Here is a 16,523-nt window from a genome sequence, read left to right as displayed (position 1 = left end):
GCCTCAGTGTCCTTCAGCAAAGCATTGAATGACTACTTGGTGTGTCAAAGTACAAAAAGGGGTTTTTGTCCAAACACAGGCAGACCACTAGCCTGGCAAGCCAGACTAAATTATGTATTTATTTAGCAACGCTCCATTGATGGCTCTCGTCGTAAATCGGCTTCTACCTTTGACTTTTCAAACGATCTCCGCATGCTACTGGGCAACAAACAACGTGACATGCTCGCCGCAACGGATGTCAATGAGGCAGTCCGCAGAAGGTGAAAATACATCATTTTTATAAATAAAGGACTAAAATACATCTTTCTGCTCCTGGTTCTAATAAAGCCCAAGTCATATTAATCCAAAATGTATGCAAAAACTGTTTAAAATGAGTTGTCGCCATCTTGTTCCACTCCGTCACATCATCCTGCCCCCCAAACCAATAGAGAGCCTTGACTGGCCCACAAAGCCGATAGAGCACTGTGATTGGTCCACAATGGCGGCTCTTGTCTTGAACTGAACTAGAGGACCCGTGATGACACCAAACACAGCAAGATGTTTTAACAGTCGTTATTAGCCTGAGCTTATGAGGAGGTGCTACCTGAGGAATATTCAGGTAAGGGCAGAGTCGAAAGCAGGCATGGGTCGAAGCCAGATCAGGACGAAGCAGGTACAGGGAGCAGGCTGGAGACGTGGTCGTAGACAGGCTAGGGTCGTGGTGGCAGGCAGAGTTCTTGGCAATGGTCAGGTGTGGAAACGAGGTCAAGGGAATGTGATCAGGCAGGAAGGAAGGCTGGAAGATTTTCTGGCAAAAGTGTTCAATAATCTGGCACTGGATGGTTGGATGGCTGGTTCTTAAGTAGCAGGGGAAGCAGGTGTGTGTGATGAGCTGAGGAGTCAGGAGCAGGTGAAGTGGATGAAGCTGATGAGATGCAGGCTGGGATTGCGGTGGAAACAGGGTTTGGCTGGGGCTTGATGAGGGGACCAGGCATGAAGCATGAAGGCTGATGAGGTGAATGATGGTGCATGGAGGTCAAGGCATGGCAGGATCATGGCAGCTCTATTGGTTTGAAATACCAACAGAGAGGTGTGACTGGCCAGCCAGAATGCGACTGCAGAGGTTCTAATGGAGCGTTACCAGACCAAACTCTTGCTTTGCACAGTTTGGTCTCATTAGGCTAGCAGACCACTGCAAAGAGCCATTTTCTACATAGTCTCATTCTCATACCCCGCCCTGCGATGGACTGGCTCTCTGTCCAGGGTGGGCCCCGTCTACTTGCCCGTTGACTGCTGGAGATGGGCACCAGCCCCCCCGCACGACCTGCGTGGACGAAGCGGGTTCAGAAGATGGATGAATGGACGGATGGACTTCCCATACCCCCCACCCCCACCCCCCATGAAAAAATCTAACAAAAATCTAAGTCTTTTTGTACGGTGAGTGAATACACATAGTGAAATACAACCACCTGAAAACCTTTCACAAAATGTTTATTATATGAGCTTTTGAATTTGTGGTTTTCATAAGCTGTAAGCCATAGTCACAAATAAAGGCTTGGAATATCTGGCTTTGCATGGAATGAGTCTATGTCATATATTAGTTTCACCTTTTTTGAAAGGAATTACTGAAATAAATTAACTTTTGCAGAATATTTAATTTTTTTGAATTTCACTTGTCCACCGACAGAAGCAGAACTAGTGCAAAGAAACATGTAACTGACCCCACCGATATGCAGACCAACATCTGCTTACCCTCCTTCTCTTAGAACAGCGTTTCTCAACGGCGACAGTAGCGCCACCCAGGGGCGTTCAGACCCCACTAGAGGACAGTTAAAGTTTTTGACTGTTGAAGATGTGTTTTCGTGGTAACGGTGGGCGCTAATGAAGGACGATTTCAACCACACCCCAGATCTATTGGAGTAATACACCTGCAGTTGTTTGTCAACTGCCATGTAGCCACAAAGAAGAAGAAGAAGAAGATTTCAAACAGGATAATGTCTCAAACAAAGAAAAAGAGCCCTCAGTACAACATGGACTACTCCGGTATAGATGTATTCCTTCACCCCAGAATACAAATTACACAGAGGCCTCCTGGAGAGCCCAGTGAGATTGGGGGTCTATTTTGCCTCGGCCCCCAAAAAGCTTTGAAACGGCCCTGAGTGTGGAACTGAGTTTTGAAAGTAATCCTCCAACAAAGACTTCTGCCTGGCTTTCTATTTTTTTTTTTTCATGAGTTACTTTCGAACTATGCCAGTCAACGGGATCTACCATTCAGAAGAATAGCAGACTGCAGAGCCGCGCTAGTGAGGTGAAGTCACCGTAGCACGACTGATGAGCTCCACAGCAGCAGAGCACTCGAGCACGAATAAAAGACAGGAAGCACCAGAGAATTTGAGCAGACATGAACAATTGTGTGTATTATATTTTTTGGTATTGCCACTTTGAAAATATTGCTGTGGCCATGCACAGGATGGAACGCACAAACAATCAGCGCTCTGCCCCTCTCTGTCCTCTCTGCTCAAAAGAACCCCCGGTATGCTCAGAGTTCATATAAATAGTGTAATATAGGTAGAAACTGATCTTTGTGTGGGCTCCCCCCGGGTGTGTAAGTATAGGGCTTCTTTAAGGTCATAGGATGATAAGAATCTACACCAACGTGCAGCACAAAGCAGCAACGATTCAAAAGGAAAGGTGAAACACTTAAATGTTGCTGCTATCACTAATAATCTGACAGATTTTTACCATGAAACTCTAAATAGTGCACAATTACAATAAAGTCTCACAACTTTGTGTGTGGTGAGATGTATTTGATTTATTATGTAACAGTTTGAAGAGGTTATGATACAAGAGTAATGTCACGCATTAGTTTTATTTTGAAGAGGAATTCAGCGAGTGGAAAAGATTGTTTCTGGTTTCTGGTCAGAGGCTGTTGTGTTGTCCTAAGGAAAGTTTCTCTGTTACAAACTAATCCAAAAGGGTTCAGATGAAGGCAACTGGACTTCTTTGGTTTCTTGAAGACATTTTGATTCATATCTGAGGAGCTTTGTCAATTCTAGCAGAAACTACTGTGAGTACCCCCCTCTCTACCGCCTGATGAGTCGTTAGCCTCTATCGAGAGGGAGTCGTTGTGTTGATTAGATGCAGGGAGGTGTGACCCTGACTGAAACTGCTAAAACTGTAGCCCACTTTTAGCAATCAACAAGGAGATATTGTAGGCTGTTTCTTTTTTAAACATGTCTAGGGAGGCTGCGAGCAAGTAAACGACTGGATGCAGTCAAACTTCCTTCAACTAAACAAAGACAAGACTGAAGTTATTGTCTTTGGCAATAAGAAGGGTAGAATGGATGTTATTGCTCAGCAAGCCTCCAGGGGAATAAAGACAAAAACCCAGATGTTGGTGTTATTGTTGACTCAGACCAGAGCTTCTCTGGACATATTAAGACTATAACTAAATCAGCGTTTTATCACCTTCATCAAACATCAAGGGTCAGAGGTCTCATGTCCAGACCAGACTTAGAGAAACTCCTACATGCTTTTATTTCTATTCGGCTGGACTACTGCAATAGTCTCCTAACTGGTCTTCCCAGAAAAGCTGTGGAGCAACTGCAGCTTGTTCAGAATGCTGCTGCTAGAGTCTTCACAAGACTAAGGGAATGGAGCACATCACTCCTGTTCTTAGATCCCTACGCTGGTTACCAGTAAACCACAGAATAGACTTCAAAGTGCTCATTTATAAATCACTCAATGGCATAGGACCAAAATGTCCAATCTCATTCCTGCATTTACACCTAATAGGGCTCTGAGATCCCTTGGGAACAATCAGCTGGTAGAACCTTGGGTCAGAACCAAACACGGTGGAGATGCATTTAGCTACTATGCTGCTCACATATGGAATCAGCTTCCCCTTGACCTCAGATCAAACTTCTTTATGTTCCACACAATCTGTTGTCTCCCTATTAATCATCCCTGTTTATCGCTCAAATGATTAATTAATATATAAAAGTTGGTGATCATCTTTTAAACCTTCATGGGATAAATCACTACTACTACTACTACTACTAAACTTTATTTATGTAGTGCCTTCACATGGCCCAAGGACCAAACAAAGCGCTGCACAGCAGAAATAAACATTAAAAAAATAAAAACATATAAAACCATTTAAAAACCAACAAAAACATGCAGATAAAATCTAGGTGGGGCAGCAAAAAGTGCAAAGCCATCCGTTAATGAGACTCTTCTTGAATAAAAGCTAAAGAATAAAAGTGTGTTTTCAGCTGGCTCTTAAACTTGCCGAGCGTGGTGGCCTGTTTAACCCATGCAGGTAGCTCATTCTAGAGCCTCGGCCCCAGCACCGAGAAAGCACGACCCCCTCGGGATTGTAGTCTGTGTGTAGGAACGACCAAAATTCCTTGTTGTGCTGACCGAAGGTTCCTTGCAGGCACACGAGGATGGATCAAATCCACCAGATAACGTGGAGCCAACTCATGTAAACATTTAAAAACAAACAGTAGTGGGACTAGATTTCCCTCAATGTGGCCCCTGAGCTAAAATGAGTTTGACACCCCTGGCATATAGGGTGTCCCGATTCTCAAGTGCGGAAGTTGACCATGCCTCCTCTGCACCCTTAATTTGCACCACTTCACCCAAGTCCGCAGCGATGCGGACCTCGGGCAAGGGTATTACCCACAAGTCATTGCTGCGGGAGAAAAGGCTCACGTTCCTTTTCTGAAAATATGTATTTTCAAATGAAATCAATTAATTTTAGGATGATTAGTTGATACTCTAAATGTTTCTGACAAAGCAGCAATGAAGTGAAATTTATTTCACTTCATTGCTGCTTTGTCAGAAACATTCATTGCTTTGTTTGTTTGAAAGTTGTTACTAAAGGTTTTTGAAAAAAGTTTCACAGCGACCAGCATCATGGCATGCGTTGCAATCGATGATGCAATGCTTCCTGTCTCAATTCTGCAATTATTTGCACACTTGTGTACTACGCATTCGAACCCTACTGCGCACTTTCTCCAAGTGCACGTTGCTGAAAACCGCAGGGTGCAGTGCAAGTGTTGAGACTGGGCCTCTGCTGTGACTCTCCTATATTTAAAGGTGCGATCCATTTCTTGTCATCATCCTTGAGATGCCCCTATTAGAGTTCAGCTGTGTTTGATTATACCGATTGGACTTGATTAGAAAAGTACTAAACTTTTAAATTTTTTGTCATTTACAACAGAAAATGCATCCTCCTCATAGTTGTGTGTTAGCCTGGCCTGCCAGACTCATCCTGTTTAATTCTACACAGAGAACTCTTCCCATAAGGCAGCATGGGGCTTTTAGCCACCATTACAATACTGAAGTTTTACAAATGTGATGAATTACTTGCTCATTCTCTTTCTCTCTCTCACAAGTACACACACACACATTTGTTTGTGTGGCCCTCCACTGACTTCCATTCATTTTAGTGACTCCACTAACCCTAACCAACTGGATTCACACAAACATTTTTTCTACTAAATTCCCAAGATGTTCATCTTAAAAACTGTTGGAACTAGAAATGAAAATCAGGAATGGATTAACCAGACCGAAGAGCATTTTTCTAAAACATTTGTTAAAATCATATTTAAGACATGCAGCCTTAGCAAAGATGCAAAAGTAAAAACTTTCACTAATGATTTATTTATTGTGATAATGCACAATGCGGATTGTGTCCGAGATCATCAAGGTGGACGGCGAATTGTGAGTGCCGGTCTCTGTTGAATACTTCCTTTAGCTGGCTCTGCAGGGCGTCGGTTCTCCATGCAGGGTGAGCGTTGGACTGGGAAACCACCAGACTAACTCCAGCTGTGGTTACAAAGTAGTCCCCCGCCCAGTTAGAGGTACCTGAGTAGCAAAACAGCATCATCTGGTCAATAATTTACTACAATAAAATACACCTGCTGCTTTCTAAAAGAAAACAACAAACCCACCAATGTATGCAGTTTTATAAGTCACCATGTACTTATTATGGTTTATTCTGGTAAATGGAATGTCAGACTGGTTTCCCACTGGGACAATGAAGAGTTTCTGAAAAAAAAAAAATGAAAAGATGATTTCTAAGTAAGCAGCTGGACTAAATCTGACAATGTGCCATCTTACTATATGGATGTGGATATGATGATAAGGGTAGTCCAATGAGGCCAGAGACTGAAGGAAAGGCAACATGGCTGGATTAGAGTCCCGCCCACAGCTGATGAGCACCCTGACCTTAACCTTCCTTTCAAACACAGCTGTCCTGATTGCATCGTCCATAAACGGCCAGTATCTGAATCAAAACCAAAGCTGGGATATCAAAGAAAACGGTTCACAATAAAAGGAAAACTGATTTTAGGAGGCTCACTTTTGGGGCTTTTCGAAGAATATGGTGGGAAAATACTCCATGACGGCAACATCAACAAATTTCTGAGCCTCTGAGATTGAGGAGAGAATCGCCTCCAGGTCCTGGGTCCTCGACTTAGGACAGAAGGATGTTGGAGAACCCTGAAAGGAAAGAACATTTAATTCACAGTTATCAGGGGCGGTTCTAGTAAGGGTCCAGGGTGGGCCCGTGCTTAGCTTAGCTTAGATGAGCGAGAAGAAAGATGGCAGCGTGTCTCCAAAGGGGTCAGTGGTTTATTTTCTGTTCTGTTTACCAACAGAAGTTTCATAGGTGATAACTTGTTCTAAAGGTTAAACAACTGGAAATGTGCACCTCATTTCCACTAATGACTCTAACCCAAGGTGTGTTCTGAAATCATAGCGCATAAAAATAGAATCAAAGCATACATTTTGCGGCATGTAGTGAGGAAGCGTGCCCATCAACTACAACGGTGGCTAAATGATACGCTTTGCGGACGTTACGCGTCCGGTGGAAAGGCCTGGGGTCTCATTTGTCAAACATTGCGTAGAATCCTTACTAAAACGTACTTAAGCTCAGCAAAAAAAATGTACTTACGCCAAGCAGGTTTGTGATCTATCAAACATGGAGTACGCACAGCTGCACGCAATCTCCGCTTCATAAGTCAGAGACTAACGAGAAAGTTTCTCAGCTGCATTTTAGTCACATCCCGCCCTCACCGCTCCCACTTACTGCCATAAATAGTCAATGCAAAGTGCCTTGTGGATCTCATGCATATACATAAGCCGGCTGTTGTAGCGTTCCGCCAATGACATGGCGACCGTAGATCAAGGCAGATCAAGCAAGCTCTATTTCACAGAAGCAGAAATTGAGGTACTTGTGGGTGAGGTGGAGAAATGAAAGGAAGTGCTTTTGCAAAACAAATAAGAGAAAATCCACGGAGTGGCACAGCGTTGCTGAAGCCGTCAATGTTGTAAATTTTTCAGAGAGATCTGTGTCCAATTGGGATTAGATCCCCAGACTGCCGAGCGAAAGTCACACTTGCTAACCAGTCAGCCAAACAGAGATCTCCCCTATTCAACTAGCCATGGTGCATGATCAATCGGGTCACAGTGACAGGACACACCCTGTCACAGACACATGATATTCTGCATTCTGTATTCTGTGCTTCAGGCTGTGTGTGTGTGTGTGTGTGTGTGTGTGTGTGTGTGTGTGTGTGTGTGTGTGTGTTCTGACCATACGTGTGTGTGTGTGTGTGTGTGTGTGTGTGTTCTGACCATACGTGTGTGTGTGTGTGTTCTGACCATACTTGTGTGTGTGTATTCTGACCATATATGTGTGTTCTGACCATACGTGCATGTGTGTGTGTTCTGACCATATGTGTGTGTGTATTCTGACCATGTATGTGTGTGTTCTGATCATATGTGTGTGTGTATTCTGACCATGTGTATGTGTTCTGACCGTGTGTGTGTGTGTGTGTGTGTGTGTGTGTGTGTGTGTGTGTGTGTGTGTGTGTGTGTTCACTAAGGCTGGACACTGAACAAAGGGGCTAGCCTCTCCAGAGAAGACTACAGCAACCTCCCCGAGCAGAACCCAGAGTACATCACTGTGGCAGACACCCAACAAAGAGCCTCAGGTCTGAAGAACTGGACAGCTCCAGGACCTGACATGATCCACCTAAGAAGCTCACTGCACTCCATGAGTGTCTGGCAGCACAGATGAAGCAGCTGCTAAAGGATGGGACTCACCCTGAATGGCTAACTGACTTGGCTAATACCAAGGAGACGCCCTGTCAACTAGCCATGCTGTTCTGCAGAGGTCAGATCCCCGTCTACCAGATAATCCACAAGACTGGCCATGGACAGCACCTCCTCTACATGGAAGACCTCGATCTCGTCATCCATATAGAGGCGGTCTAATCTTTAGGTGTTTGAATCGCACTTAGTCCGACCGCCTACCTGAGAGACCATGTTGTCATGGAGACCCTAACAGGGGCTAATCAACCAGACTACACAGCTTCCAGGAATATGGAGGTCCTCAAACCCTCCCACCACAATAAGGTGGTGATTCTGCGGGAGGGAAGGGTTTTTTTTTGGCTTTTTTTGTGTCATTTTATTGTTTTTTTTGTTGTTTTTTTTGTGTATTTTATATATATTTTATTCTATTTCATTTTATTTGATAGAAAAACATTTTTACAAAAATTTTAGTTGTTGTTCTTGCGTCTATTTCTTCTACTTGCTTGTGAAATCTAAACAGCTTCTCGGTTCTAAACAGCAAGTGGGCCTAAACTATATGTGTACATCCACTTTCTACTAGAGATTTTATCGTTTTTACTTCCTAAGTGAAAAAAGTTAATTTTCTTCTTAAACACCCCCCTCTTGTTCATCCCTTCAGGTGGTTTCCAGATGTGACTGACGCTTTAGAATTGCTTACTTGTGAGGATTCTGCATCTCTGCCAGAAACCAGAGAACTCCGAGTTTTGGCTCCTGTGACCGAGCCTCCACTTTTATTTACTCCTCAGTTATTTTCTGCAGTCACTGATAATTTATCTTTAATCTCTAATCCCTTATTTTTCCTTTGATGATGCGAGTGTGGGTCGTACGAGACCCTAGAGGACATGCTTGGAAGCGCTTCATCCACACTTGACTTCTATGAAGATTTTCCATCTTCGTCCTCACCTGAACTTATCTTTGAAACCAGAGATGATTCAATGTTACTTTCTTCTCTTCTCTTAGGTGTTTTACTTCTCTTAGCTAAATCCCACACCGTTTGAACTGTATTTTTTATCTCATTTTAACCCACCGGCTAATTCTTCATCCGTGTCTGACGGATCTTTGTTTGCATCATCAGGCTTGACAAACGCATTTTAATCACTTTCCTCTGAGGCTGAAGGTCTTTCATCCTCGTCCTCACTCAGTTCCTCTTCTGAGCTGAAGGACAAGCTAGAAGGAGCCACGTCCTCTCAGAAAATATTTTGTAAACCAAACTCCAACAATAGTCTGGCTTCCATTTCATCTAGCTTCTTTAGTGCAGCCCTCAAATCTATAGGGTCCAGGACATCGTCTTCTGAGTACTGTTGATATAAAGTGGAGTTACCCTGTGGAAACAGCAACTTTCCATTTTAGAACATTTTGAAATCGTTAAAGTTTGGTCGTATATGGACAAATTTAAAAGGCCTTTATTTTGAAACGCAACATCAGAATGACTTGATATTGATACAGTATCACTGTGGGGTTGTGTACTGTTGATATAAAGTGGAGTTATCCTGTGGAAACAGCAACTTTCCATTTTAGAACATTTTGAAATCGTTAAAGTTTGGTCGTATATCGACAATTTTAGAGTCAAGAGTCAAGAGTCATTTATTGTCATATTCTCCACATGTGCAGGACATACAGAGAAATGAAATTCAGTTTCAGCACACACAATTCAAAGATCAGACATACGTGGGTAAGACACATAACAAGAATTGGTGACTGCGGTCATTCGCAACATGAGTCGCGCTACCTTAATAGTTAGATGAAAAGGGTGTTACATGAGGAAAGTTCAGGGAGGGGAAAAAAAGGCATTAACAGGGTTACACCAGCAGGGTGTAGCACTCCAATGCAAAAAAACACCCGACATGGAAGCACAGACAGCACGTGTACAACATCAGAGTCCAATGGGGAGGTGGGGGTGGGCGGGATCCTGAAGCCTCCAATGGGAGCTGCCACTGCGGCGCATCGACCAGCTGCAGAACAACAGGTGGGAGGGAGAGATAAGGAACAGAGAGCACATTGAGGTCCCTGCAGATATAGCCTGAAGGGAGAGGGTGAAGGTCGGGACACAGCATCTGTCGGCATTCCTCCTTTTTGTGGGGGTGTGTTGAGGCAGCCTTGAGAGGCTGCTATGGCGTCAGATAAGGATAAACATAACTTTGTTTAGGGTAGACAGAGATAATCTTCCCCTCCGTCTTGTAGTCTCTAAGTGGTCATTCATGTCCACCAGTGAAGCCAATTTTACATTCCACATCCCTGCATCGTCCGGCGACCCTCTCCGAGATCAAATCCATCTTGCGCACTAACACAGGCAACGCCGCAAGGACATTGTCCAGCTTACGGTTCACCTCGAGTAACGTCCCAGTCTGTGAGGTCACCGCACGAGCGGCACATTCCGTGGGTACGGGTCGCACTCCAATCGCTCCCGTCTTCCCAAATTTCCAGAAAACCAGATATCCTCCCACTCCAATCAGAAGAAATCCAGTGATCATCAGGCCGAATATCCACAAATCTTCCACGTCCTCGATGGACAGCTGAGAGAGGCACACGATTCGCCAGACCTCCCAAGAATCGAGTGCATATCCCGATGCGAATGTCCCCTCGGGACAGGTGGGAGCCCCCTTCTCCGTTCTCAACGTAGAGAAAATTTTGTCAATCACGTTGAATGACCAATTAATTAAGTCCATATTTCCAAAAAGAGAGTAGTGGTTTCAGGAGAATTGCAGAGAAGTGCTCTGTAGGCAGACAGGACAAGAGCCTTGGGGAAGCCGATAAGGGAGCTGAGAAAAAAAGCGTCTGTACTCTCTGAAGGCTGGAGAAGAAGAAAAAAGGCCTTTATTTTGAAACGCAACATCAGAATGACTTGATATTGATACAGTATCACTGTGGGGTTGTATACTGTTGATATAAAGTGGAGTTACCCTATGGAAACAGCAACTTTCCATTTTAGAACATTTTTTAAATCGTTAAAGTTTGGTCGTATATCGACAATTTTAAAAGGCCTTTATTTTGAAACGCAACATCATAATGACTTGATATTGATACAGTATCACTGTGGGGTTGTGTACTGTTGATATAAAGTGGAGTTATCCTGTGGAAACAGCAACTTTCCATTTTAGAGCATTTTGAAATCGTTAAAGTTTGGTCGTATATGGACAAATTTAAAAGGCCTTTATTTTGAAACGCAACATCTTGACTCTCTTGACTCTTGATCGCTGCTTTCATATTCTGGTTTTCCCAAAGTGGATAAACTGTCTTCTGTTTCTCCGTAAGAATTTTCAACATTCATTTTCAGAGAGAGACGATTCGTCCCTTCATCGTCTGTAACCGATGGTTCGACGTCTCTGTATGTTGATTTTCCGGGTCCAAGACTATTAAAATCAGACTCTGGTTGTTCTAAAGAGGATAAATCCTCTTTTTCTGCGTCTCCATAAAAGTGTTTATAAGTGTTTAAAACCGCTTTAGTAATCAAAGCACCTGCAACCACCCCAGTAACGGCAAACATGGCCGTACGAGGTGAAAAGACATTCCCGAATCCACGCATCCTTCTAGCTAGGCTTAGCTCGACTGACTGACGGAGTGGGTTCTAGCGCGCTATTTATAGGCTGGCGATGACGTCACAAAGGGACGTGATCACGTGATCAAAGCGTAGAGAGGATCAAAGGATGGAGAGGAGCACGCAGACGTGATCAAAGGATGGAGAGGAGCACGCATGCGTGATCAAAGGAGAGGAGCATGCAGACGTAGCCAGCAAGCTAAAGAAGCTGCGTCACGTGCGTCTTCAGCAATTCGTGAGATCATCATACAGGTGACTTAATTTCCTTTACAAACTTCAAGGAATCACGTGTTCATCTGTTTCATGTTTTTTTTACCCTAATCAACGGAATGACTGTGGTTCACATTACATTATTACCTTGTAGATTATTAGAATAAACGAAATTAATTGAGCTTTTTTAATTAGATCTTATAACTTCCTTGTGAGCATAAAGTGGGTGTAAAAATGAAAGCAGGTTGTTTAGGTTAAAAAAATGTGCATTTGTTTATTCAACATAAGCAGGTATGAAAATGTCAGTTATTGTTATTTTAATTATTCGGATTTTCCCCGCAGGACCACGACCATTAACAAGTCCCTTTGTCAGACATTTAATTACTGAACTGTTACATGTAGAGTTTACTACTGATAACCTCAAACAGGCCCGGAGTGGCTAATCGGGGCCTGGACCGCAAGGCCCGGTGTTGTTTTTTGTTTGTTTGTTTGTTTGTTTTGGACCGGTGCTGAGTCATCACGCCACTGGGCTGATCCCTAAGACAACCTACCTGCTGAAAGGGCCTCTCATGTCAGGTACAAAAACAAACACGTAATGTTTACCAACTCGTCCGTTTTTGTCTTCTTCTCTTTTTGTGATGGGGTAGGGTTCAGTCATGGCTTTGATCAGACGCCGCTACCGCGCTGTCCCCAGGCCGCCTCTGCCTTTTTTCTGCAGATGCTTCCAGACGGAACACCTCAGGAGACTCCGGGTGGGAGAAGCTGGACTCAGGTCGAACACTCTAGAAACAGACGCCACTAAATGTGCAAAAACGGGAATTTTTCACTGAAACGTGCTGTTTCCGGAGTCAGCAGCAAGACCCAGCAGCATCAGCAGGTAGGATGACTCACTGAGGGAATATCATGAGAATGACCGCTCTATTAAAGCGGTCCGGATGCTGGCTCTGTCCGGTTCTGTCCGGACGGTAAAGCCAGGGGTGCAGACTCTCCCAGATCCACGGTGCAATTCAACCTGACATCAGTTATCTTTATTTTCATATGCATGAATGATCATGAGGAATCATCTGGACAAATGGGAAAGAAAAAGATCTAGAAAAGGAAAATGGAAAATGTAGGAGAAAATGAGGATGAACTTCTTTAGTAAATGTTCACTGATGAGTTTTCATGTTTGTGAAATTACAAGTGAGGTCACACACAAGTTGTGTTTTCATAAAACAGTGTTTTCATCTGAAAATAAGTCAGGGTTTTATTTTAACTTCTCAGAGGTGCAGCTGGATGATCTTCTTCTGTGGCTCTAGCAGGCTGCCAGACATTTATTATTTTCTAGTTATTGAATTAAATAATAATTATATGATGAATGTTTTCTAAATCAAAGTTTTATTAAGTTATTAAATCAGACACATCAACAGGTGGTCATAATAATCAGATTGTTGCCAGTCAGTCATTGTTACCCAAAGCTCTTCTGTTTCATTTATAAACAAATCCTAATTCTTCTGATTTAATTTGTATTTTCTTTGTTTTTGGAGTCAAATATTCATTTCATTTCTCAAAAATAAACATTTACAGGTAAAAACTTTTCTTATCTATAAAATGGTTAAAGATTACCACACATGGCTTCCAGTATCACATTTAATGCAATGGGGTTAAAGGTCCACAAGATGGCGATAAATCACTTTAAAATGAACCATGATCAAACCCTAAAGAATATTTTTTTACTTGGCCTCCATAAATAACATTTGCAGACCTTCTGACTGAACACATTTGCTCTAATGACATTTGACATAACTTACTGGCTAACAGATGAAGCAAAATTTGCAATTTGTGACATTTGCAGACAATGAAAGAGTGGATCTGAACAGGCTTGAGTTTCATTAGGGGAGTTCCTCCTGGCAGCCATAGCTAAGAGACGATTCAGATCATCTGAGCCTGCAGCAAGCAGGCTCTTAAAGCTGACTCTTATTGATGAAAATGACGTGTCAGCTCAAGTCCACATGTTGGATTTAGTTCAGGGTTAACGTTTTAAAATGATATTACCTGCAAACATGATGCCTCAACTTCAGTTTTAATCCACAGAGTTTCAGCCTTGCAAACACAAAAGTAGTGAGTCATGTGTTTTATAATAGAAGATTATATTCGTGGGACGTTGTTGAGAACCAGAGAAGTCATTGAAAGGCCTCTGACAGTTTTGAAAAGACTCTGATTCAAGGCCACAGTTTGATTCTGCCTCCAGCTGGGTATTGTGTGGCTTTTAGGCATAATTGCTCCTCAATTTGAGGTCGTTTTTGGTCCTTTAACGATTGTTTCTGTGTGATTTAGAAAAAATTTCAGCTTATTTTGAACTAAGTTGGGTTTATTTAGTGACAACGTTTTTGATTTATGCATGTCTGCGTGCATCTGTTTTAAAAAAGATGATCACTATTTATTGTTTCCCTACGAGTCTGCATGCATCATTTGCTAATTTAGGCCATGCATCATAATTGTATTCTATTTTCAAATGTTTAAATTTATTTTATGTCTCATCATGAATAATTGTTGCACCTCTTTGGAGGCAGACATCTTTTTATGTTGAGGCCTTTGTCGCACATTTATGGTTTGTATTTCTTCAGAATTGTCTCATTTTAGTCGTCTACACACTCCAGATAAGTCACACTGGTTGTTTTATTACTGTTGATGATTTCTGGAATTGTGGGTTTTTTGCAAGGATAATTTTGTTTTAGGAGTCAGATATAAGGTTCATTTCTAAGGAAAAAAACAAAAACAAAAAAAAGCATTTAGACTTATAAAGTAGGTGAACTGTGAATAAAAAAATTCTTACCTCTTGTTTAGATTTTGCAAACAAACTGCAAAATAAAACAAAAATTTATAGAAAAAACAAACTGCAATGTCATTAACTGTCATTGCAGCCATTTGCTAAAATTAATTATTTATTTTCTTATTAATGTCAGCAGCACATACTGACAAAAAAACACAGCATTTTAGAAATGTATGCAGATTTGTTAAAAATACTGAAATATCAAATGGCCCAAAGCATTCAGACCCTTTGGCTCAATCCCAATATTCACACTTACAGCCTCGCGCCCTTCATTTGCGCGCTCCCGGCAAGGGCCTGGCCTGCCGGACAGAGTGCAGAATTAAACAGGAGTCTGACAGGCCAGGCCAGCCGAGGTGTGCAAGTGCGTAGGGCAGGGGTGTCAAATATGCGGCCAGCGGGCCGGATCCGGCCCGCAAGCGGGTTAAGTCCGGCCCGCGAGATGGTTGTGTAAACTTTATTTTCATACTTTACAATGTAGAGTGAAAATAAACATATCTTTGTGAGCAAGTTTTCTCTGTAATGAGTATAAATAAAACAAAGCTGCACTCAAGGCTCACACAAGAACTTGAATCACATCCTGAAGTTGGCCGCCACTCAGGATGTGACTTCTGATGTTGATGTGCCGGTGAAAGCTAAAAGATGTAAAGTAAAATTAGTCAAATATACTTTAGTGCTGCATGAAACTGATCTAGCCATGTGATCTGTAAGCTCTTTGAATCACTAAGGAATGTTTATTTATTGATTGATTTTTTGTTATTTTTTTCAAATTTTCAAGTACACTTCAGGTGTTGTACTTGTACTATTTTGGATACACTGTCCTCAGGCTCCAGCTTTGTTTTATATTGATTGTATTAATACAAAGGAAACAATCTGAAGTTGTTTTTAATTTACCGGTCTGGCCCACTTGGGTCTAGATTTCCCTCAATGTGGCCCCTGAGCTAAAATGAGTTTGACACCCCTGGTCCAAGGAGTCTCCACTTCATTTTTTTCGGTAAGTTAAAATCTATATTTGTATTTTATGTCACTGCCGCCTTTAAACCAGCTGTTTACCGAAGTAGCTAGCTAACTATCAGTTTAACATGTAGCATGTACTGTTTAACCATGAAATTTAAATGTAAAATACGATAAAATAATTAATAGGGCATATTTCGATGGGTAAAAGGGCAAAACCCAGTGCATTTAAGATAAAAATGGGTTGAAATATGACCGCTTGGAGGGACACTTGTGTGTTCCATTGTTCCATCCGGAACTCCGCAGCGGTCAGGCCGGGCAGCCTGACCGATGCAGCGGCTAGCTTCTGCGCGGGCTGACCGCTCGTGTAGCTCTCGGACTCTGAGACAGATCTGACCGTGGGGAAACCGGAGTACCCGGAGGAAACCCACGCATGCAAGGGGAGAACACGCAACTGCACGCAGAAAGGCCGCAGCCGAGTTTCAAACCTGCACCTTTCATGCTGCGAGGCAACAGTGCTAACAACTGTGCCACCATGCAGCCATTGATGCCCGAATGTTGTTCCTAACATCAGACACTGGTCCTCCATGTAGGTATCCACCATATAGATCAGGAGAGGGGCAGTTTCAGGAGTTCTGGTCTGCTTCTGGTCCAGCTGCTTCTTTAGGTGTTGCTATGATCGTCCATTAAGAGGTCTGTTTATAGGTTCATCATCCATTTTTGTCTGACGGTCCCTAATCCCAGCCTCTAATCCCATTCCAGCAGCTGTTTTCCTGGTTGAGACTGCAGGTGTTCTGTGGCAGTGAGTGAATCCTCACATTAAGGAGGTTAAATCATCCAGACTGGAGGCTCAGAGCATGTAAACACAAGGTGTTTCCACAGGGATGCTATAGA

General features: G+C 42.7%; 1 protein-coding gene across 1 annotated transcript; it reads right to left on the bottom strand.

Moving 5' to 3' along the window:
- Positions 1-5,650: 5,650 nt before the first annotated feature.
- LOC139070182 (5'-3' exonuclease PLD4-like) lies at positions 5,651-6,746 on the bottom strand. Its single transcript, XM_070551918.1, has 5 exons — positions 6,725-6,746; positions 6,350-6,569; positions 6,109-6,274; positions 5,940-6,036; positions 5,651-5,853 (listed from the first exon to the last, which is right to left on the bottom strand). Exons 1-5 carry the CDS (start codon positions 6,744-6,746, stop codon positions 5,651-5,653), a joined length of 708 nt encoding a protein of 235 aa, XP_070408019.1.
- Between the last annotated feature and the right edge of the window lie 9,777 nt (positions 6,747-16,523).

The sequence above is a fragment of the Nothobranchius furzeri genome, chromosome 5 (genome assembly GCF_043380555.1).
Source record: "Nothobranchius furzeri strain GRZ-AD chromosome 5, NfurGRZ-RIMD1, whole genome shotgun sequence".
Taxonomy (NCBI): domain Eukaryota; kingdom Metazoa; phylum Chordata; class Actinopteri; order Cyprinodontiformes; family Nothobranchiidae; genus Nothobranchius; species Nothobranchius furzeri.
The sequence above is the reverse complement of the archived record's forward strand: the minus strand, read 5'-3'. Positions and strand labels throughout refer to the sequence as shown.